Here is a 25,155-nt window from a genome sequence, read left to right as displayed (position 1 = left end):
CACACCCCTCACACACACTCTTACACACCCCACACACACACTCTTACACACCCCACACACACACTCTTACACACCCCTCACACACACTCTTACACACCCCACACACCCCTCACACACACTCTTACACACCCCACACACCCCTCACACACACTCTTACACACCCCACACACCCCACACACACACTCTTACACACCCCACACACCCCTCACACACACTCTTACACACCCCACACACCCCTCACACACACTCTTACACACCCCACACACCCCTCACACACACTCTTACACACCCCACACACATCTCACACACACTCTTACACACCCCACACACCCCACACACACACTCTTACACACCCCACACACCCCACACACACACTCTTACACACCCCACACACACACTCTTACACACCCCACACACCCCTCACACACACTCTTACACACCCCACACACCCCTCACACACACTCTTACACACCCCACACACCCCTCACACACACTCTTACACACCCCACACACTCCTCACACACACTCTTACACACCCCACACACCCCTCACACACACTCTTACACCCCCCACACACCCCTCACACACACTCTTACACGCACTCTTACACACCACAAACACCCCTCACACACACTCTTACACACCCCCTCACACACACTCTTACACACCCCTCACACACACTCTTACACACCCCACACACCCCACACACACCTCACACACACTCTTACACACCCCACACACCCCTCACACAAACTCTTACACACCCCACACACACTTACACACCCCACACACACACTCTTACACACCCCACACACACACTCTTACACACCCCACACACACCTCACATACACTCTTACACACCCCACACACCCCTCACACACACTCTAACACACCCCACACACACTCTTACACACACTCTTACACACCCCACACACACCTCACACACACTCTTACACACCCCTCACACACACTCTTACACACCCCACACACACACACTGTTACACACCCCACACACCCCTCACACACACTCTTACACACCCCACACACACACTCTTACACACCCCACACACCCCTCACACACACTCTTACACACCCCACACAGCCCTCACACACACTCTTACACACCCCACACACACTCTCACACACCCCACACACCCCACACACCCCTCTCACACACTCTCACACACCACACACACTCTCACACACCCGACACACCCCTCACACACACTCTGACACACCCCACATACCCCTCACACACACCCTGACACACCGCACACACCCCACACACCCCTCTCACACACTCTCACACACCCCACACACCCCTCACACACACTCTCATACACCCCACACACCCCTCACACACACTCTTACACACCCCACACACCCCTCACACACACTCTTACACACCCCACACACCCCTCACACACACTCTTACACACACCAAACACCCCTCACACACACTCTTACACACCCCAAACACCCCTCACACACACTCTTACACACCCCACACACCCCTCACACACACTCTTACACGCACTCTTACACACCCCACACACCCTTACACACACTCTTACACACCCTTATACACACTCTTACACACCCCACACACACTCTTACACACCCCACACACCCCACACACCCCTCACACACACTCTTACACACCCCACACACCCCTCACACACACTCTTACACACCCCACACACACACTCTTACACACCCCACACACACACTCTTACACACCCCTCACACACACTCTTACACATCCCAAACACCCCTCACACACTCTTACACACCCCACACACCCCTCACACACACTCTTACACACCCCACACACATCTCACACACACTCTTACACACCCCACACACACCTCACACACACTCTTACACACCCCACACACACATTCTTACACACCCCACACACACACTCTTACACACCCCACACACACACTCTTACACACCCCACACACACACTCTTACACACCCCACACACCCCTCACACACACTCTTACACACCCCACACAACCCTCACGCACACTCTTACACACCCCACACACACTCTCACACACCCCACACACCCCACACACACACTCTTACACACCCCACACACCCCTCACACACACTCTTACACACCCCACACACCCCTCACACACACTCTTACACACCCCACACACCCCTCACACACACTCTTACACACCCCACACACCCCACACACACACTCTTACCCACCGCACACACCCCTCACACACACTCTTACACACCCCACACACCCCTCACACACACTCTTACACACCCCACACACCCCTCACACACACTCTTACACACCCCACACACCCCTGACACACACTCTTACACACCCCACACACCCCTCACACACACTCTTACACACCCCACACACCCCTCACACACACTCTTACACACCCCACACATCCCTCACACACACTCTTACACACCCCACATACCCCTCACACACACTCTTACACACCCCACACACCCCTCACACACACTCTTACACACACCACACACCCCTCACACACACTCTTACACACCCCACACACCCCTCACACACACTCTTACACACCCCACACACCCCTGACACACACTCTTACACACCCCACACACCCCTCACACACACTCTTACACACACCACACACCCCTCTTACACACTCTTACACACCCCACACACCCCTCACACACACTCTTACACACCCCACACAACCCTCACACACACTCTTACACACCCCACACACCCCTCACACACACTCTTACACACCCCACATACCCCTCACACACACTCTTACACACCCCACACACCCCTCACACACACTCTTACACACCCCACACACCCCTCACACACACACTTACACACCCCACACACCCCACACACACACTCTTACACACCCCACACACCCCTCACACACACTCTTACACACCCCACACACCCCTCACACACACTCTTACACACCCCACACACCCCTCACACACACTCTTACACACCCCACACACACACTCTTACACACCCCACACACACACTCTTACACACCCCTCACACACACTCTTACACACCCCTCACACACACTCTTACACACCCCACACACCCCTCACACACACTCTTACACACCCCACACACCCCACACACACACTCTTACACACCCCACACACCCCTCACACACACTCTTACACACCCCACACACCCCTCACACACACTCTTACACACCCTACACACCCCTCACACACACTCTTACACACCCCACACACATCTCACACACACTCTTACACACCCCACACACACACTCTTACACACCCCACACACACACTCTTACACACCCCACACACACACTCTTACACACCCCACACACCCCTCACACACACTCTTACACACCCCACACACCCCTCACACACACTCTTACACACCCCAAACACCCCTCACACACACTCTTACACACCCCACACACCCCTCACACACACTCTTACACGCACTCTTACACACCCCACACACACTCTTACACACCCCACACACCCCACACACCCTTACACACACTCTTACACACCCCACACACCCCTCACTCACACTCTTACACACCCCACACACACACTCTTACACACCCCACCCACACACTCTTACACACCCCTCACACACACTCTTACACACCCCACACACCCCTCACACACACTCTTACACACCCCACACACCCCTCACACACACTCTTACACACCCCACACACACACTCTTACACACCCCACACACACACTCTTACACACCCCTCACACACACTCTTACACACCCCACACACCCCTCGCACACACTCTTACACACCCCACACACCCCACACACACACTCTTACACACCCCACACACCCCTCACACACACTCTTACACACCCCACACACCCCTCACACACACTCTTACACACCCCACACACACACTCTTACACACCCCACACACACACTCTTACACACCCCTCACACACACTCTTACACACCCCACACACCCCTCACACACACTCTTACACACCCCACACACCCCTCACACACACTCTTACACACCCCACACACCCCACACACACACTCTTACACACCCCACACACCCCTCACACACACTCTTACACACCCCACACACCCCTCACACACACTCTTACACACCCTACACACCCCTCACACACACTCTTACACACCCCACACACATCTCACACACACTCTTACACACCCCACACACACACTCTTACACACCCCACACACACACTCTTACACACCCCACACACCCCTCACACACACTCTTACACACCCCACACACCCCTCACACACACTCTTACACACCCCAAACACCCCTTACACACACTCTTACACACCCCACACACCCCTCACACACACTCTTACACGCACTCTTACACACCCCACACACACTCTTACACACCCCACACACCCCACACACCCTTACACACACTCTTACACACCCCACACACCCCTCACACACACTCTTACACACCCCACACACACACTCTTACACCCCCCCCACACACACTCTTACACACCCCTCACACACACTCTTACACACCCCACACACCCCTCACACACACTCTTACACACCCCACACACCCCTCACACACACTCTTACACACCCCACACACACACTCTTACACACCCCACACACACACTCTTACACACCCCTCACACACACTCTTACACACCCCACACACCCCTCGCACACACTCTTACACACCCCACACACCCCTCGCACACACTCTTACACACCCTACACACCCCTCACACACACTTTTACACACCCCACACACCCCTCACACACACTCTTACACACCCCACACACACACTCTTACACACCCCACACACACACTCTTACACACCCCACACACACACTCTTACACACCCCACACACCCCTCACACACACTCTTACACACCCCACACACCCCTCACACACACTCTTACACACCCCAAACACCCCTTACACACACTCTTACACACCCCACACACCCCTCACACACACTCTTACACGCACTCTTACACACCCCACACACACTCTTACACACCCCACACACCCCACACACCCTTACACACACTCTTACACACCCCACACACCCCTCACACACACTCTTACACACCCCACACACACACTCTTACACCCCCCCCACACACACTCTTACACACCCCTCACACACACTCTTACACACCCCACACACCCCTCACACACACTCTTACACACCCCACACACCCCTCACACACACTCTTACACACCCCACACACACACTCTTACACACCCCACACACACACTCTTACACACCCCTCACACACACTCTTACACACCCCACACACCCCTCGCACACACTCTTACACACCCCACACACCCCTCACACACACTCTTACACACCCCACACACACACTCTTACACACCCCTCACACACACTCTTACACACCCCACACACCCCTCACACACACTCTTACACACCCCACACACACACTCTTACACACCCCACACACACACTCTTACACCCCCCCCACACACACTCTTACACACCCCTCACACACACTCTTACACACCCCACACACCCCTCACACACACTCTTACACACCCCACACACCCCTCACACACACTCTTACACACCCCACACACACACTCTTACACACCCCACACACACACTCTTACACACCCCTCACACACACTCTTACACACCCCACACACCCCTCGCACACACTCTTACACACCCCACACACCCCACACACACACTCTTACACACCCCACACACCCCTCACACACACTCTTACACACCCCACACACCCCTCACACACACTCTTACACACCACACACACACACTCTTACACACCCCACACACACACTCTTACACACCCCACACACACACTCTTACACACCCCACACACCCCTCACACACACTCTTACACACCCCACACAACCCTCACACACACTCTTACACACCCCACACACACTCTTACACACCCCAAACACACCTCACACACACTCTTACACACCCCACACACCCCTCACACACACTCTTACACACCCCACACACCCCTCACACACACTCTTACACACCCCACACACCCCACACACACACTCTTACACACCCCACACACCCCTCACACACTCTTACACACCCCACACACCCCTCACACACACTCTTACACACCCCACACACCCCTCACACACACTCTTACACACCCCACACACCCCTGACACACACTCTTACACACCCCACACACCCCTCACACACACTCTTACACACCCCACACACCCCTCACACACACTCTTACACACCCCACACACCCCTCACACACACTCTTACACACCCCACACACCCCTCACACACACTCTTACACACACCACACACCCCTCACACACACTCTTACACACCTCACATACCCCTCACACACACTCTTACACACCCCACACACCCCTCACACACACTCTTACACACCCCACACACCCCTGACACACACTCTTACACACCCCACACACCCCTCACACACACTCTTACACACCCCACACACCCCTCTTACACACTCTTACACACCCCACACACCCCTCACACACACTCTTACACACCCCACACACCCCTCACACACACTCTTACACACCCCACACACCCCTCACACACACTCTTACACACCCCACATACCCCTCACACACACTCTTACACACCCCACACACCCCTCACACACACTCTTACACACCCCACACACCCCTCACACACACTCTTACGCACCCCACACACCCCTCACACACACTCTTACACACCCCACATACCCCTCACACACACTCTTACACACCCCACACACACACTTTTCATCCTTCTGCCATCTGGAAAAAGGTACCGAAGCATTCGGACCCGCACAGTCAGACTGTTGAACAGCTTCTTCCCTCTGACGATCAGGTATCTCAACAAAGAACGGAACTGAGCTGGACATGGACACCCACACACACACACCCACACACAACTGATCTTCTTTACATTCATGTAACTTTAAAATATTTTGAACTGCACTTTAATTATTATAACTAAAATAACAATTTCTGCTGCTATCACTCATTGTCCCTAACCCTGTTTGTTTTTGCACTCACTGTCCAACACTATTTTTTTGCACTCAGTCAGTATTATGTGGCTTGTTTGTCTGCACTGTCTCGTCATCCTCTGCACTTGTGTTGTATGTTTAGCTTAAAAATAGGAAGTATAGTTTAGCACTATGTTTGTGCACGTCATCCTGTACTTTGTTTTTGCTTTGTATAGCAGTAGTAGCAGTACTGTAGCAGTAGTTCACTTTGACTAATACACTTTTTGTATTTTAAATTCTTCTTTTCTTCTAGTGTATTTCTTATATTTTATATTCTAGTTTTACATTTTTATTTCCATCATTTTAGAGTGATTAACATTTCACAACATATCTTACTGTGTATGATTGTGTATGTGACAAATAACATTTTTATTTAATTTGAATTTACAATGAATAATTCTACATGAGACTATAATTCAACATTCGTGCCCATTTAATAACATCACATGCACACACTTGCACTAGGCTGATAAAAAGACTTTACTGCAGTTTTGGACTCAGGTTTGTTACTCGGTGTGTGTGTGTGTCTGTGTGTGTGTGTGCGTGTGTGTGAGTGTGTGTATGAGGAAACAACAAACAGGAAAAATACCTCTATTTTCTCAGTCGTTAGATGTTCATTAATCCTCTGAAACCATTTCAGCTGCCTCCTCTTTGCACTGCAAAATGATGAGACTCTATATTCAGAGTACTGCTGCTCCAGCTGCTTGATCTGCTCCTCCGCTTCTCTGATGTTCTCCTCTTTCCCTTCTTCAGCCTGCTGTACAAGCTGTTCCACTTGTAGCAGTTGGCTGTTCACCTGTTACTCACACACACACACACACACACACACACACAATAAGATTCGTGTGTTGCTGCTGTGGTCTTTCATGCATGTCTGTAGTAACACAGACAATCTGATTTGTACACCCTCTTTCTATCAAAATGACTGGTGTTGCTGCTGAGGATCAATCAATTGTTAGAATCCCATGTGTGAGTGTGTCCATCTGTATCCATTATGCAGGTTCTGTGACCTCTGTTATATCTCACACACTAAGCTGATATAAGCACTTTGCTGCAGCTTTGGTGTCTGGTTTGTTTGTGTGTGTGTGTGTGTGTGTGTGTTAATTAGGGTGAATGAGAGTGAGTGTGAGAACAAATAAGAAACATACCAGCTGTTTCCTCTTTGCCCTGCAGAACACTGAGACCTTGTCTGAATATTCAGTGTTCTCATACTGCTGCTTCAGCTGATCGAGCGACTCCTTCGCTTCCCTGATGTTCTCTTTTGTCCCTTCTTCAGCCTGCTGTACAAGCTGCTCCACATGTTGCTGCCGCCTCTCCAACTGTTACACACACACACACAAACACACACACACACACACACACACACACTTTAGTGAACTGAATGAAGTTTTATTCACAGATGTTTAAATAAAACTACAGATGAATTTGATGAATAGAATAAAGTGTAAAGAGGAAAATCTCTAACAAGATAAAACACTGTTAGAAACATCATCACAATCCTACTGTCTTACTGTGTGTGTGTGTGTGTGTGTGTTTGTGTGTGAGAGTGTGTGTGTGTACCTCTTCTCTCATTAGACGTTCTCTATGCTGCTGCAGCTGTTTCCTTTTTTCATTGCAGAATAATTTGACCTTGTCTGAATACTCAGTGTTGATGTACTGCTGCTTCAGCTGATCGACTGACATCTCTGCTTCATCTATTTTCTCCTCTGTCCCTCCTACAGCCTGCTGTACAAGCTGATCCACTTGACCAAGTCGCCTCTTCAACATTGCCTGTAGATAACACAGAATATTTTAATTTTCTTCTGTGTAAATACTCCCTGTTGGTTAGTACATTCTCAAGAGATTTCCTATTGAATCACTGTCTCTATGTAGTTTTTTTTGGCTCTTCCCTGAATTCAGCTCGGAGGTAGCAGCAGCATGATTTAGACTTCTTCACCAAATCTGAGTGAATCCCAAAATTTTATATGCCTTGGGGCTCATCCGGGATAACCATGTGGAGATAAAAATACTTCTTTGTATCTAAATCCATGTGGGTATTGCACATTTCATCATTTCATCATCTTAACCTGCCGTGTTTGTGTCATGGTAATTCTGTTTAAAAATGATTGCCATATGAGTCATGTAAGGAATAACTGAAAGGAGCTGAGGAGTTAATCCTAGCTAAGCTGTAGTGAGAAGTTCCCTGCTCTGCATACCACTCCCATATGTTCCACCCATGCTGAGGGAAGTTAAAGATAGGTAGGCTTTGGCACAGGTGGAGACTGAATCAGTCAGGGGCGTAATTTCCACAGGGGACAGGGGGGACATGTCCCCCCACTTTTTAAAATCGTGTTTTTTCCCCCCCACTTTTAAAATGCTTTTCTTATGATTTTTTAACCGCACGCCGTCACCACCATGGATGGAGCAGGACAGAGCCGGACACAGAGAGTCTGCCTGTGTTTCGATGCATGTGTCCGCATCCAGGAATGTCACGTGCACACTCTAACACTAGCTCACTGAAAGGTGTAATGAACAGGTATGGCGGTTGCGGCACAGTCAGTGATGAAATGCCAAAAACAGCAACAGATTTAATGTCATCATGGCTGAAAAGAAAGAAAGGAGATGTGAGTTGACTGATTTAGTAAATTAGCTCAGGTCAGGATAATCATATTTACTGTCTACATCTGTTGATGTTAGCCTACGACTGACTGAGTTAACGTTAACGTACACTGTTGTTGCTAGGTAACTTGAAACTGTTAGCTAAATATGTAATGTAGATTAGAACATTCTGTGTAGCATGAAAACGAGTTCACTTTAAACCACGGATTTTCTGACAAGCAGACTCTGGATGCTAGTTTAATGTTAGACTCAATATGATCATAACTCAGTGGTTTTCATATCAGAAGACAGATGAGGTGGACAGTAAGGACACAGAGAGATGGGACTGAATGGACAGATGAAGTGGACATTTAGGACACACAGAGAGATGGGATTGAATGGACAGATGAGGTGGACAGTTAGGATACACAGAGAGATGGGATTAAATGGACAGATGGCAGACAATTAGGACACACAGAGAGATGGGATTGAATGGACAGATGGAGGACAGTTAGGACACAGAGAGATGGGATTGAATGAACAGATGGAGGACAGTTAGGACACACAGAGAGATGGGATTGAATGGACAGATGGAAGACAGTTAGGACACAGAGAGATGGGATTGAATGGACAGATGGAGGGCAATGAAAAACGTTCTTTATATTAAAGTTAATTTTTTATGTTTGTGAGAGTGTGTAACAATCTTGCATCCTGTGTAACAAATCAGTAGTGCATCTATTGTGTTATCAATTTTCCTATTCTTTTGGATTACAAAAGTAAGGATTACTGATCGTTACTTCCTACCCTGCTGTAATACAGTGTTTGGTACAGTGTTACAAGCCACTGTACAGTGTTCAGGTACAGTGTTACAAGCCACTGTACAGTGTTCAGGTACAGTGGTTGGTTTAAAATAAAGTTTGTTCAACAGTGGAAATTGAGTCTCACATTATTTACATTTTATTCACACACAGAACATTAATGGTGAACATTTTTTACTTTATAAAATTATTCTCACAAGTCTTGGTGATTGGCCCCTATTAAACAATAAAGAAAGTAAGACATTTTTAATATACATATTTTAGTAGCCTACTATTCTTTTTAGCAGACTTTATCGTTATAATCAACTTGGTATTTAAATCCATTCATGTCAAAAATATTTCCCCCATTTTGTGCCCCCCCTTCTCAAACCAAAGTTACAACCTCAAATCTGCTGGTGCTCAAAATTAACACTCCTAAGACTGTTTAAAATAAAAGTGCTGGCAAATGTTGTTATTGCCACATCCCTGGTCACTGGGAGAAAGAATGTAGAAAGACAGGAATCCACACACACACAAGAGAGATGCAGAAATGTCAAGGTAACACTCCTCATCAGTAGCAATTGCATCAACTTCAATAGGACCCCCTTTCTATGCTGTGCATTGTCCGGTGTTCTGATTCAATTCATTACCAATTATAAATCTATGTGTTGATGTTCTTTACCCTTTTATGGTTGACACAGGTGCTACATGCACCTCCTTTAGAAAACAGTAGAATGGGCCTGTATAAAATTCATGTATTAACTCTGTGGGAATAGACAGGGTTTCTGTCACTTGTACTAAAACATTCTCACTTACAACTACTAGTACAAATGATCCTGAAATTTTCTTTTAGCATACAATTAGTTGTCATTCTATGCTCACCATTCAATCCGTTGGGTCATGATGTTTGGGTAAGTTGAACTATTTTTTATCTTTTGTAGGAGGATGTCCTGTTCTCAGTATTCTGACTAATCTCTGTATTTCTTTTGTTGTGCAATTCATATCAAGCTCTCTGAGATCCTATCAATGTACAGTACACTGTATGTCACTAACCTTTGTTCATCATCCCCTGTGTATTTTAAACAATATCATCTGTCTGTTGAAAAGGAAGAGGGTATTGAAACTGTTGGGCTGCTGTTTCACGAGATTTGCGCCACACTAATGATCTAGTGATACATGACACCTATTACCACCGGGATATTCAACCAAATGGTTTTGACAGCCTGATGGTGTCAAAAGCACTGGAGAAGTCAAAGAACATGACTTTCACAGTGCTCATCGGTTTATCTGGGTGTGCATTCATACAGTTTAGCAGGTAGATGATGCCGTCTTCATCTCCCAGTCTCGGCTGGTAGGCAAACTGGAATGGGTCTAGATGTGGGCTGAACATGGTCCCTAGCTGTTGAAAGACGAGTTTCTCAAGAGTATTCATGATGTGCCTTGAGCAGCCTGGGACTGACACCATCAGGGCCGGCAGCTTTTTTGTCACCTGGTCAACTGTGAACTACATTGTTGTGGTTACCAGTGAAATGGGGATGGCATTGTTCTCTTGTGAAGGGCAACTAGTAATAGTGTCTATGAGGTGGGAACCTTCACTGAAGAAGGGGGCAGCAAAGAGAGGGAGATTAAAGAGGTGACTGTGATACTCTTTCACAGCTCTGTGCTGAGGCAGTGTGAGGGTCACTGAATCAAACCTGTTCATTAGTCTTATCCAGTTCTCCATCAGCTCCACTGCCAGCCATCCTGAAACTCATCATGGTTCTCATGCCACTCCAGACCTCTCACTTTGTTTTGCTGGAGTTTCTACTTTAAGCACAGTGGCTTAGATCATGGGGTTTGCAGGTTGAGTTGGCAGAAGTGGACCAAAAGACTGGTCCTTCCCTTTCTCTTGTCCTCTTCCCTGATTCTGATATATTTGCTTTGGTTTTGGGAGCTCGTGTGCTGTGATTTCTACCAACCCGGAAGAGGATATTTTGTTGTCTGCGTTAGGCTCTGAGGAGGTCAATGTAGACGAGGGGGGGAATTCCTCCATTAATCTGCCACTGCAGTCAGTGGCGTTTGAGAAGCTCCTTGATGTTTTAATATGAGCTATTGGTAAGTTAAATTTAAACTGACCTTAAGAAGAAGCTTGACAACCATTTCCTCACTTCAGGCTGCGTGCCCTACCCACGCAGACAGCTGCTGTTTTCCCAAACCTCTATTCTGAGGTATCAAAGTCCTGGAATAATCCATATTTGGCAAGCCTTTTTTCCCCAGCCTCCTCTGAATATTTGGCTATTGTGGGGCTGGACAATTATGGCTATGCTAATATACCCAAGGTTGAAAAGAAGCTTGCAAGCTATCTCTCCAACATGGAGGAGGCTGGCAATCCCTGGCAGCAGGCCAAGCTGGTGTGTCCCTGCACACCATGGCAGTTTTGCAGGCCTACCGGGCTGACCTGCTGAAAAAGCTTGACTGTGGCTCTGTGCCATGGAGCAATCTTGAACAGCCGCAGATTTTCGGCTGTGTGGAAGTGGATCTGTTCATCTACAAGGAGTTGACCCACAGTCCACTGTGGTATTCCCTCTGGGCCTGGATGCTCTGGTAGAGATGGGGCTGAGGCTACACCTGTATGCCTTTCCCCCAGTAGTTCTGCTCCCAAAAGTCCTAGCCAGCGTGTGCCATGATCAAGTCCACCTTCTTCTAGTCCCTCCTTACTGGCCCACTCAAGATTGGAGGGGCTGCTGGAAGCTCCCTTTGAGCCAATGTCAGCTCCCTTTGAGCCAATGGAGTCAGCATCTGAGAAGTTTCTGACCCTAACGATGGCTCTGCTCTTAGCCTTGCCCTCACTTAGAATAATAGGTAATCTGCAGGCTCTATCAGTCACCCCCACCTGCTTTTGATATGCCATTGGCATGTCCAAGACTGTCCTGCACCCCAGGGTGGGATATGTCCCCAAGGTGCTCACGATCACGAGAAGGTGCCTTCTGTCCTCTGCCCCATGAGTTGACAGAACAAGAGAGGCTGCACCTGCTTTGCCCAGTAAGGGTCCTGAGAACTTATGTCCACCGCTCAAGCTTGTGGCATAAGTCCTCCTGCCTGTTCATCTGCTTTAGGATACAGAACAAGGGCAAACTGGACTCTAAGCAGTGTTTGGTATACTGGGTAGTAGAGACCATTACCAAGGCCTACAAGGGGCATGGTATTGCTTCACCTCTAACTGTCAGAGCTCACTAGAGGTATCGCCTTGTCAAATGCCTTGGCTAGGGGTATTCCCCTCCAGGAAATTTATGCTGCGGCAGGGTGGTCCTCTTTGCACACCTTTATCAGGTTCTATAACCTGGACCTGGACTACACTCCAGGATCCCAGGTCCTTCAGGGCTAATTGATGTTCTATTCCTGGTTTGCTCATGCTCTCTCATGGCCCCTGGGACAGACATCAAATGGTGGGTGGTGGTGTGGGTATTCATGTTCACATGGCACCAGTCATGATGCAGTGTTGAGTTCCCTCGAAAGGGAACTACACCAGGTTACATATGTAACCCGGTTCCCTGAGAAGGCTGCATCACTTGCCACACGCCAGGCATCCATTCGTGCTTCCTTCAGACAAATAGAAGCTGGAGTGATGTGACATAGATGCCCTTATATTGACTTATTGGCGTGTATTCTCTCCGTCCTGTGTCCCATCCAAACCAATAAATTGGGTTTCAGACACAACTTCCTCAATGAAGCATTCCCATAGCATCAGTCCCGACGCAGCGTCTCGTTCTCTTCTCAGGGAACCTGGTTACATTTATAACCTGGTGTAGTTCTGAGAGTTTTTTCTTCTTCTGTAAAAAGACACTTCAGGAACCTTTTGTTCTTTTATATGCATCAGAAATCAAACACAAAGCCCAGTTTAAAACACAAAAATCAATATAAAAGGATAGATGGACAGGTTTAAAAGGACAGATGAGATCTCCTAAAATGATATCCACACAAACACAAAGAGGTGCTCAACACAGTCACTCTTACCTTATTTCTCCACAGTAGGTACCTGTATATTCCCACTCCAACACAACAGCAGCAGAGCAGACTCAGGACTATCAGTACAATCCCCCACACAGGAAAACCAGGCTTATCTACAACACACACACACACACTGTCAACTGCTATTGGTTGTTGTGTGTCTATTGTGCAATTAGTTGTTGTGTAGGTGTGACTGTTGCTCTTATGTCACAGGGAGACACTGTTAATGTGATTGTTGCACAGTTCCAGTGGACTCAAAGTCCCAGAATGCAATGCAGCCTAAGAGATAGGGGACCAGGGGACTCAAAAGTAGTGTTCAGCAGGAATGTTTTATTGTAGATCAGAACACACTGGTGGTACTGTAGTCACCGAGTCCAATGAAAAGAAGCTTGCATTACAGTTTTTAAGGGCTTGGGTGGGCAGGCCTTGAAGGTGTGACAATACAAAAGCCTCTAAAAAAATACTCTTAAACAAATCATTGAATGGGAGAAAGGTCCCCAGAGTTGGCCCCCTAACTGTCAGCTAGTTCACAGTTCTTGATCACCGTCTGATTTGATCACCATTTGGTGGTGAGAGCTAGGATATGTAAATGTTATTCAAAAAGAAATGTATGTTACAGCAGATTCTAGAGTGACCTCAAAATACACTACTCACAAAAAGTTAAGGATATTTGTTTTTTTGGGTGAAATTTATGTAAAATGTAAAATGTTCACACTACAGTGATATTATATCATGAAAGTAGGACATTTAAGTAGAAGTATGCAATGGTGATTTCCTCATCTCAAACAATTTATTGAAACAAAAGCCAACAGTGGTGGGTATACCACAACAAAAAATCTCAATGTCTCAATAATCTGTCATGTGCCCTTGACCATCAATTACAGCTTGACCACGACGTCTCATGCTGTTCACGAGTCGACTTATTGTCTGATGAGGCATGGCATTCCACTCTTCTTGAAGGGCGTCCCTCAGGTCATTGAGGTTCTGGGGTGCAGGGTTACGAGCCTCAGCTCGTACTGAGCCTACGCGACTCAGCTGATCCCATAGGTTTTCTATGGGATTCAGGTCTGGAGAAAGTGCAGGCCACTCCATTTGAGGTACCCCAGCCTCCAACAGCCATTCCCTAATGATGCGACCTCGATGAGCTGGAGCATTGTCATCCATGAAGATGAAGTTAGTTCTGTGTTGTTCATGCAGGGGCACAATGACTGGATTAATGATGTTATTCTGGTAGTATTGGCTTGTCACTGTACCATTCACAAGATGTAGGGCAGTTCTGTATTGAGTAGACACACCTGCCCAGACTGTAACAGCACCACAACAGTGGCTGATGCATAGCGCTCTCCTTGACATCTCCAACATCGTTGGGTCCATCATTTCTGCTCAACGTGAATCGACTTTCATCAGAAAACAGCACTGAGGCTCACTGGTCCCTCATCCAGCGTAAATGCTCCCTGGCCCATGCAAGATGATGCCGTCTGTGCCTGGTGGTGTGGTCAGATACCCTTGCACATCATCTAGCACGCAGAACATGCTGATGTAAATGGTTTCGAATGGTCTGACGTGACACTTGGGTGCCTCTCACCTCCCTTAAATGTGCCTGGAGTTGAGTGGCATTCATCATCCGGTTCCGCAGGGCACTGTTCACAATGAAGCGGTCATCAACGTGGGATGTGGCCAAAGGACGTCCACTTCTATGCCTTTCTGTGACTCTTCCAGTCTCTCTGTATCTCTGTCGCAACCTGCTGATGACACTCTGTGACACTCTAAGCTCAGTGGCCACTTCCCTCTGAGAACATCCTGTTTGAAGCCTCACAATGGCGAGGTACTGTTGATCAATTGTTAGGTGTGGTCTTGGTCTCATGATATCAAAGTGGATTATTGGTGGATTCATGGATCAAACACCAGTTGTGAATTTTGCCGTTAAGCACCTTGTTAGAGAACAGCAAGTTATGCAAAAAGTACTGAAACACTGAACAGTTGGACATGTGCATTCAAAAGTGTAGAGAAGGTCAAATTAAGTTCACCTGTAAAGGATATAGTGCATTTTAGGTGCATCCTGAAATTTCACCTGAAAGCCGAATATCCTTAACTTTTTGTGAGTAGTATATGTTTTCCCATACCTCCCCCAGCAAACCACAACACAGTAGATGACACTTGCCACCACAGACTGGTAGAAGATCTCTAGCATCTTGTTACAGACATTGAATGATCTGAGCTTCCTCAGGTAATAGAATCTGCTCATCCCCTTCTTGTACTCAACATCAGTGCAGATTCTACAGTTCTGTCCAGTGTCATCAGAAAACATCTGCAGATGACATGATTCAGAGTTGTACTGAAAGTCTTATGTGTACAGAGTGAACAAAAATGGAGACAGGACACTCCCCTAAAGTGCTCCTCTGTTACTGATCACTGTCTCAGACAGGGAGACCATCGATCACACAAACTGGGGCCTAAATGACAGGTAGTCAGCAATCCAGGAGATAGTGGTTGAGCTAGTGGTTGACACCCATTCTAAGCAGCTTCTCACTCAGCAGAAAAGGTTGGATGGTGTTGAAGGCACTAGAAAAATCAAAAAACATGATCCTCACAGTACCACCACTGCTATCCAGGTAGTAGTGAGCATGCTGCAGCAGATAGATGACAGCATTGTCGACACCCATATGAAGCTGGTAAGCAAACTGGAGTCGATCCAGTGCAGGTTTCACCTGTGGGACCGGATGGACTATCTAACTATTCTCTCCAACACCTTCATGACATGTGATGTCAAAACAACTGGTCTGAAGTCTCTGAGGCCAGATGGGGTGGTTTTCTTGGGTACTAGAGAAGATGTTTTCCATAGCACCGGGACCTTTTCCTGCATCAGACCCAGGTTGTAGATGTACTTCAAGATGCCAAACAGCTAAGTAGCACAGGACTTCAGAACCCCGGGACTAATACCATCAGGGCTTGCAGCGTAACTTTGATCAAATCTCTCCAGCTGCCTTCTCACCTGGTTGGCCGTCACAGTCAAATAAGAGAATGTGGTTGGCCCAGTGGAGGTCAGAACTGGTGGGTTGTGGTCAGGAATACTCAGCAAACCTGTGTGATGTTGCTGTGGTTGTGTAATTGGTGTCAGCAAGAGTGTTTCTGTGTGGTATGGCCCATCAGGGGATCCTGTGCTGAACCTGTTAAAAAACGTGCTCACAGTTCTTCCATTTTATTCCCCAAAGACCTCCCATTCCCCATTACAACAAATCAATTTGCACAAGAAAGATACTGATACTAAAAGAACTAACATAAAATCAACTAAATCCTGGATGCCTTTGAAGATCAGCTGTTAATGATAAATACTGATAAGGTGGTATTTCATTCTGAGACGATTCTGTCCACTGGATTCATGCCCTGTCTAATAGAATTCTTATTAGAAATCTAAATCAGTTCTGCTGTCAGTTATGGAGTGACATGTTTCCTATAATTCAGTGTTAAACTCTATGTTACAGACCACACTGAGACGTACCTTCCACAGAGACGGCGTATATCTGAATGTCTTCCTCATTCTTCGTGTCCCGGATGGTGTAACTTCCACTATCCCTCGGCTCCATGTGTCTCAGTGTGAGCTCAGGGTAAGTGAGTGATGTTCTGTCTCTGTATTTATCTTTACACTGCAGTGAGAGATTATTCACCCTGCAGATCACTTCATCAGCTGAACCACTGCTTTTATAAATCACCTCCACTGGTTCTGGTACAGACACATGCAGCTTCAGATCTTCATCAAACTTCATCTGAACTGGTGAGAACACAGCTGAGGAGAAAAAACATGAGGAACTTCAGCTAGATTTAGACACAAACATAAAGCCTTACAGTCCCATTCAGAGTGCAGTGTTGATGTGGGGGAAGTTCCTGGTGGTCAGAGTCGGGTTCCTCAGCTCCTTAAGGCCATTTCAGATTTTGAACATCACCTGTGTGGACTTTTTCAGTTGCATCTAGTCAAATGCATTTGACTACAGACACTCCCCTTTAATGTCTCTGATTAAACTTTAAGTACAAAAAAGGTGAAAATCATTTAGTTAAATTTAAAGGGACAATGATATTCATTTATTAATAATGATATTTATTTCAGCTTGTCCTTGAATGACATTCCACAGTTTACAGAAAAAACACACAGTTCAGTCTGACTATAACATCTTCAGTCATGCCTCCCACTCTTCATCACCAGAGGGAGCCCTCACCCGAATACTGACACTTCTAGGTCACTCAGTTCACTTCCTGTATTTAAGCCATTTAATCTATCCTCATGCTTAGCTAGGTATGAAGCATCGACAGCTCTTCTGTGTTACCAAGCCTTGTTTCATTGTTCTTGTTTGCTTTCCATGTTTGTGACCTAGTTTTCTGTTTTCTGGTTTTGCGCTTTTGGATTTCTGTATTGTATTTATTGCTGTTTTCTGGTTATTTGTACTGTGCCTGTTTTTGCCTCTGCCTCATGTATTGGATTATTTTCTATTGTACTCCATCGATTCTTATACTCCTGTCTAAGTGTATGCATTAGAGAATACTATACCTAACATGAATTCAGTGGTGTTTTCTCATCTTCAGACCCATTTAGCACACCAGGAAGAACTACTCCTGGCCTGTCCTCAGCAGATCACCCAGCTGCAGGTCAGAAATAAGCAACTAACTAAGACTGTGCGAGTAATTCCATCACTGAGACCTGAACTCACCATGATGGCACTCACAGGTTAGTTTGATAGTTCATCGGATAAATGTAGGGGATTTTAAGCCAATGTATCATTTATATCACTCACCAATCTGAACATTACTCGAATGAAGCGACTCAATGTGCATTAATAGTGACTCTTCTTATGGGCAAAGCATTAGAATGTGCTTTAGCGGTGGGGGATTCTGACCCCCAAATCCAGAGTTTATTTATCTACTTTTCCCAATAGATCTGGATGTTTTTTGAATATACTTCAGGAGATAAGGACATTTCAGTACAGCTGCTACAATTATGTCATTTAAGGCACTGGCATAGGAGCTGGTTACACTATCCAATTCCATACCTTAGTTGCACAATTGGCTGGAATGATACTTCTTTGTGAGTTATCTTCAGGAAAGGACTCAATCCTCTCCTACAACCAGAACTAGCGTAAGGACCAATCACTAACTGTATCACATTTCATAAACCTAAGTATACAATTGGATAATCTGTTGCACAAGCAGTCATTCAAAGTGGCCTCACAAGCTCACCCCTCCTACAATGAGACAACATGCTCATTGTGTGCTCTACTGCGCCATGAAGGTCAAGATCACAACAATTGATAATCAACCCATTGGGGATATTACACATGCAGAGTTTTCACTCAACCCTATAATTTTGGGATACCCATGGCTATGTCTCCATGACTGTCAGATTTCCTGGGCCCACAAAAAAGTTACTTGCTGGTCCCTGTCTTGTCATGAACATTGTTTGAAACAAACCATGCCAGTACTGTCATGTTGCACTACCTCTGTGGAAAGCCCAAAATGTTGCAAGGCTTTTACTATCCCCACCTAGTATTACGATTTGAAAGAGGTATTCAGCAAGGAGAAAGCCGCCAAGTTACCACAATGAGACTGTGTCATCGGCCTCCTGCCCAACACTTATCCAGCTAAAAGCAAAGGATACCCCTATCCATCCCAGAATCACTCACTATGTCATAGTCTATATCGATGATATACTTATATATTCCAAGTCCAGAGAACAACATGTCTGTCATTTAAGAAATGTCCTTTTCTGCCTCCTACAACACAATCTGTTTGTCAATTTAGAAAAATGTGAAATCCACCATACCACTATATCCTTTTTGGCATACACTATGGGGTAGAGATGGATCTATGCAAAGTACAAGCGGTGACAGAATGGCCAATGCCCATGACGACCATGGAGTTGCAAAAGTTCCTGGGGTTTGCAAATTTCTATAAATGTTTTATCTGTAATTACAACATGGTGCTGCTTCACTTACTTCTTTGCTATGGGGCAAAGATGCTATGAGGGAACAATAATATTAACATCAGCCTAACATCGGGGTATCATCGACAGTCTAATGGCCAAGCGGAGTGGCAAAAAGATTTGGCGATACCTATGCTGCTACTGCAGCCAAGAGCAAAATTGGTGGAGTGAGTTTATTCCTTGGACTGAGCATGCCCAAAACTCTTTGATTCACTCCTCCACAGGATTAACCCCCTTCCAATGCATCCTAGGGTTTCAACCCCCCTTATTTCCCTGGTAAGGGGAACCATCAAATGTTCCAGCAGTGGATGACTGGTTCAGTCGCAGCAGAAATGTTTGGGAAGGTACTCGATCTACAACAAGCGGTGCTGGACCAAGGCCAGGAAGATCGTGAAGGACCTCAGCCACCCCAATAATGGACTTTTCTCACTGTTGAGGTCAGGCAAGTGCTTCCACTCCCTGAAGGCCAACACAGAGAGACTGAGGAGAAGCTTCTTCCCGTAGGCTATATGGTCTCTCAATCTCACATAGGACTCAACTGATTAGACCTACTATGCTCCTACACACATGTTGGAACTCCAACCAACCACACCGGACATTTGCATATTACAGGACTGTGGCACACAATAAACACACAAATGTACATCTGCACATTTGCACATTTCAGGATTGAACACATAAATATACATGTTGCACAGTCTGCTCCCGTTTACATACAAAGAGGACTTATGCACATCTGTACTTTAAAGATGGACAATACCACTGCTCTCTTCACCCCATCACCTTATTCCACTTCGTGACCACCCCGTACTACTGCTGTCTGCACCTTGGACCCCTTGGACACTATTGCACACTACACACTTCACTTTATATAATTTTGCAAAATCTTGTACTGCTGCTGTCTGCACCTTTTGTACTGCTGCTGTCTACAACAACACAGTTGTTGTATTTTACACTTCCTATATATATATATATATATATATATATATATATATATATATATATATATATATATATATATATATTCTATTTTATATACATATTCTATATACATATATACCATACCTTACTTTATTTATATTTATTCTATTTTATTCTATTTTATTTTTTACCTATTTTATACCTACCTATTTTATATTTCATATTTTTATATTTTATCCTTGTCTTTTCTTCTGTCCTTATTCTTTTTCCTTTTTCAAGGGTCAAAACAGTGGTGTAAGCATTTCACTGCATATCATACTGTGTACGATTATGTATGTAACAAGTAAAATTTGAATTTGAATTTATTGTTCTCCATTAAACTCTGCACATGGATTCTTCTACTCCGGTGTCAGAATTTGCATTACACTGACATTTTGTAGTTCCATAAAACTGTCAGATGGCAGTGCTGGACTTAAGTGCTGGACTTTATCCTCACTTGAGGTGAAATCAGGCTAGAAAAAAGTACTGAAGTTCAAAGTGAAAATCAAGTGGAACTGAGACCCACCTCTCTGCCCACAAGTGTGACTCTAACGTAACTTCTGAATAAAGGTGAAGTCTGCAGTTACGATGATCATGATGTCTGTCATTTCAGTATTAAACCCTCACTGTTTGATGAACTCCACTCTGATTATGATCCTAATAATTCAGAGTGAAGGTTTTATCAGCAGGAGAAGAGATAAAGACACTTACTCTCTATGACGAGGCGAACATAAGAGAAGTCTGAGTCTTCACATTCACATGCGTACACGTTCCTCTGACTGTAATCAGCTGCAGTGATGGTGAGAGAGAGATCTCCATCCAGGTACTGATCATGAGAGATGCTAAATCCCTTCTCTGACCTGCATGATGTCTGATCACACCGAGCCTGGACAACATCTCGATTACTAAGTAAGGACCATTGTAATAAACCAGAACACTGATGTTTACATGAGAGCGTCACTGACTGATGAAGCTTTGTCCGTGTAGGACAGACCTCAAGAGCTGATACAGGAGCTGAAAGAGAGAATAAAGTGAGAGTGAGGAGTGTGCATTGTATAGTGTGTAGTTACAGTGTTTATGGTTTTCATTGTATAGTTTATTTTGTATAGTTAGAGTGCAATCACACTGACCAGTGGTGAATGTGAGTATATAGTGTGCATGGTATAGCGTGTAGTGTATAGTGGGCAGAGTATAGTGTAGTTGTGTAGTTTAGTGTATAGTATATAGTGTACAGTGTGTAATTTATAGTGTACGTGTGTAGTATATTGTATATTCTATAATATATAATAAATTGTATAGTGTGTAGTGTGTAGTGTTTATTGCATTTACATTCATGGCATTTGGCAGGAGCCTTTATCCAAAGCAACGTACAAAATGCTTTGAAGTCTCTATCAATGAATACATTAACACTGCCTTTTCTAGGTCACAGACTTAGGATATGATCAGCCTAATATTCTGTAAAGAGGTATTATAGCACTTTTTTTAAAAATAAACAAGGGAAATAAGAGCTAGTTTAAGTGCTACAGGAAGAAGAAGTTATTTGAAGATCAACTTTTCTAGTGGAAGTTCATTCCACCATTTCGGTACCAGAACAGAAAGAGTCTTGATGTATACCTACCTCTTATCCTGAGAGATGGTGGGTAGTAGATCTGAGGGGAGCATGGTGCAGTGCGTGTAGTAATGGAGCGTGAGTGCAGTGCATGAAGTAGTTCAATTTTGGTTTGTATGCAATCAGTGTCTGGAATCTGATGCAGCAGCTACCGGGAGCCAGGGAATGCAGCAGTGTGGTGGTGTTGGAGAACTTGCAAATTGTGCTCAGATCTAGACCTGCCAGATGAAATGACCAGAGAGTGAACAAGCACCTGAGCAGCCTATATGGGGATAATAATTGCCGAATCCTTTTTATGTTGTAGAGAAGATACTAACATGAGCACGTCACATTAGCAATATGGAATGAAAAGGACAGTTGATTGTCCGTGATTACTGGGGGGTTGCAAGCAGTAGCCAAAGGGGAAATCAGAGAGTTGTGCAGGGATATTGCAAGATCCTGGGCTGGGGTTGAATCATCTCAGATTACCAGAAGTTTAGTTTAGCTGGGATTCAGATGATGATCCACAATGATATGTCCACCAGACATACCGAGATTCAAGCTGAAGCCATGGTATCTGAGGGAGGGAAGGATCAGATGAGTTGAGTGTCATTAGCATAACAGTGGTAAGAGAACCCATGTGAGGATGTAACTTTGCCAAAAAAGTGAGTATATAGGAAGAAAATTGGAGAACCAAATACTGAGCATTGTGGGACACCAGTGGAGAGTCTGCATGGAGCAAATGTTGATCCTCTCCATGTTACCTTATGTGAGCAGCCATCCAGGTAGGAAGCAAACCATTCTCATACTGTTCCACAAATTCCAAGACTCCTGAGGTTGGACAAGAGAGTCTTGTGGTTTACTGTGTCAAATGCTACAGAAGGTCAAAGAGGATGAGGACAGATGACAGCTTGGATTGCAAGACTGAATGATCTTATGTAGAATCTCTTCAGTGGCTACAATTAAGAAATGTGACAAATAAGGAGTAGGGGAATCCTGGCTGTGCAATGTAGGCAAGAAGACTTGTCAGACGGGATGTTTAAATCACAAAGGATTGTAGAGGGGTGCTGTCAGAAGGGAAAGAACTGAGGAATGTGTCCATTTCTTCCAGGAAATCTCCTAAGGGATGAGGAGGGCAGTAGATGAATTTTGATTAAAGCTGTAACTGAAACTGCATAGAGTTCAAAAGAAGAAATGGTTAGATGAGACAATCTCCAAGACAACAGCAGACTTGTACAACCACCACTGCCTATTTCACATGGGGAGTGAAAGAAAGCTCAGGCAGAGGATAGAGCAGCAGGTGTAGCGGTGTTCTGTGGAGATATCCAGGTCTTGGTTAGTGCCAGAATATCAAAGGAGTAGTAGGATGTTAAAGCTGAGATGAAATCAGCTTTCTTTACAGCAGACTGGCAATTCCAGAGCCCACCTACCACCACAGTTTGAGACTGAGACAACAGAGGAGGGTAAGGTTACTGGAAATGTGACCAGAGTGCTTGTGTCTGTAAGAGGTGACTACAGAGATGGGTTTGAGGCATATGTCTGTAGTCTAGTAAAACTGAGATTAAAATATAATTTAAAATGCATCAGAACAAGAACAGTACTAGTTTAGATACTTACTATTTAAATCATGTTACAGGTCTTGGCAGTTTTACGTTCGAAACTTCACACCTTAAGGGAGACTGAAACTACCCTTGTATATATTGTGTAGTGTGTAGTGATTAATGTGTAGTGTGTACTGTATATTGTGTATTTAGAGTGTGTAGTGTATATTGTGTAGTTGTGGTGTAGTGTGTAGTGTATATAGTATAGTTAGAGTGTGTAGTGTATATTGTGTAGTTGTTGTGTAATGTAGTATTTATTGTATAGTTGTTGTGTAATGCCACTTACCAGTGGTGAATGTGAGGATGAGGAAGACCAGGACACAGTGATGAAGGCTGCAGAACTGCATGGCTGTGGAGACACAACACCACCATCAGCACTGCACAGGTGGAGAATAAAGCAGGAGACAGACATGGACTCATAGCAACACTTTATCATTAAAGCTGCAATTTACTGAATTCACTCACTTTTACACACATTCAGCAGTCAGTCAGCTTTGATCCTAATAAACACTTTTCTAGATTTCTAATCAGCTTTAAAGACTGAACACTTCACTTATTTCTGACCTTCTACACTTTCAGCATCAATCTGTCATAAACTCA

At 45.5% G+C, this 25,155-nt stretch overlaps 1 protein-coding gene across 1 annotated transcript in view; it reads right to left on the bottom strand.

The window, feature by feature from the left end:
* The window catches only part of LOC131343268 (trichohyalin-like), a 103,403-nt gene that overhangs the window by 54,176 nt on the left and 24,072 nt on the right, over positions 1–25,155 (bottom strand). Inside the window, exon 4 of the mRNA XM_058374820.1 lies at positions 17,938–18,222. Within this exon, the coding sequence (XP_058230803.1) occupies positions 17,938–18,222 (285 nt within the window). The remainder of the gene's footprint in view (positions 1–17,937; positions 18,223–25,155) is intronic.

Source organism: Hemibagrus wyckioides, linkage group LG22, assembly GCF_019097595.1.
Source record: "Hemibagrus wyckioides isolate EC202008001 linkage group LG22, SWU_Hwy_1.0, whole genome shotgun sequence".
Classification (NCBI taxonomy): Eukaryota; Metazoa; Chordata; class Actinopteri; order Siluriformes; family Bagridae; genus Hemibagrus; species Hemibagrus wyckioides.
This window is presented reverse-complemented; position numbering and strand designations above follow the sequence as displayed.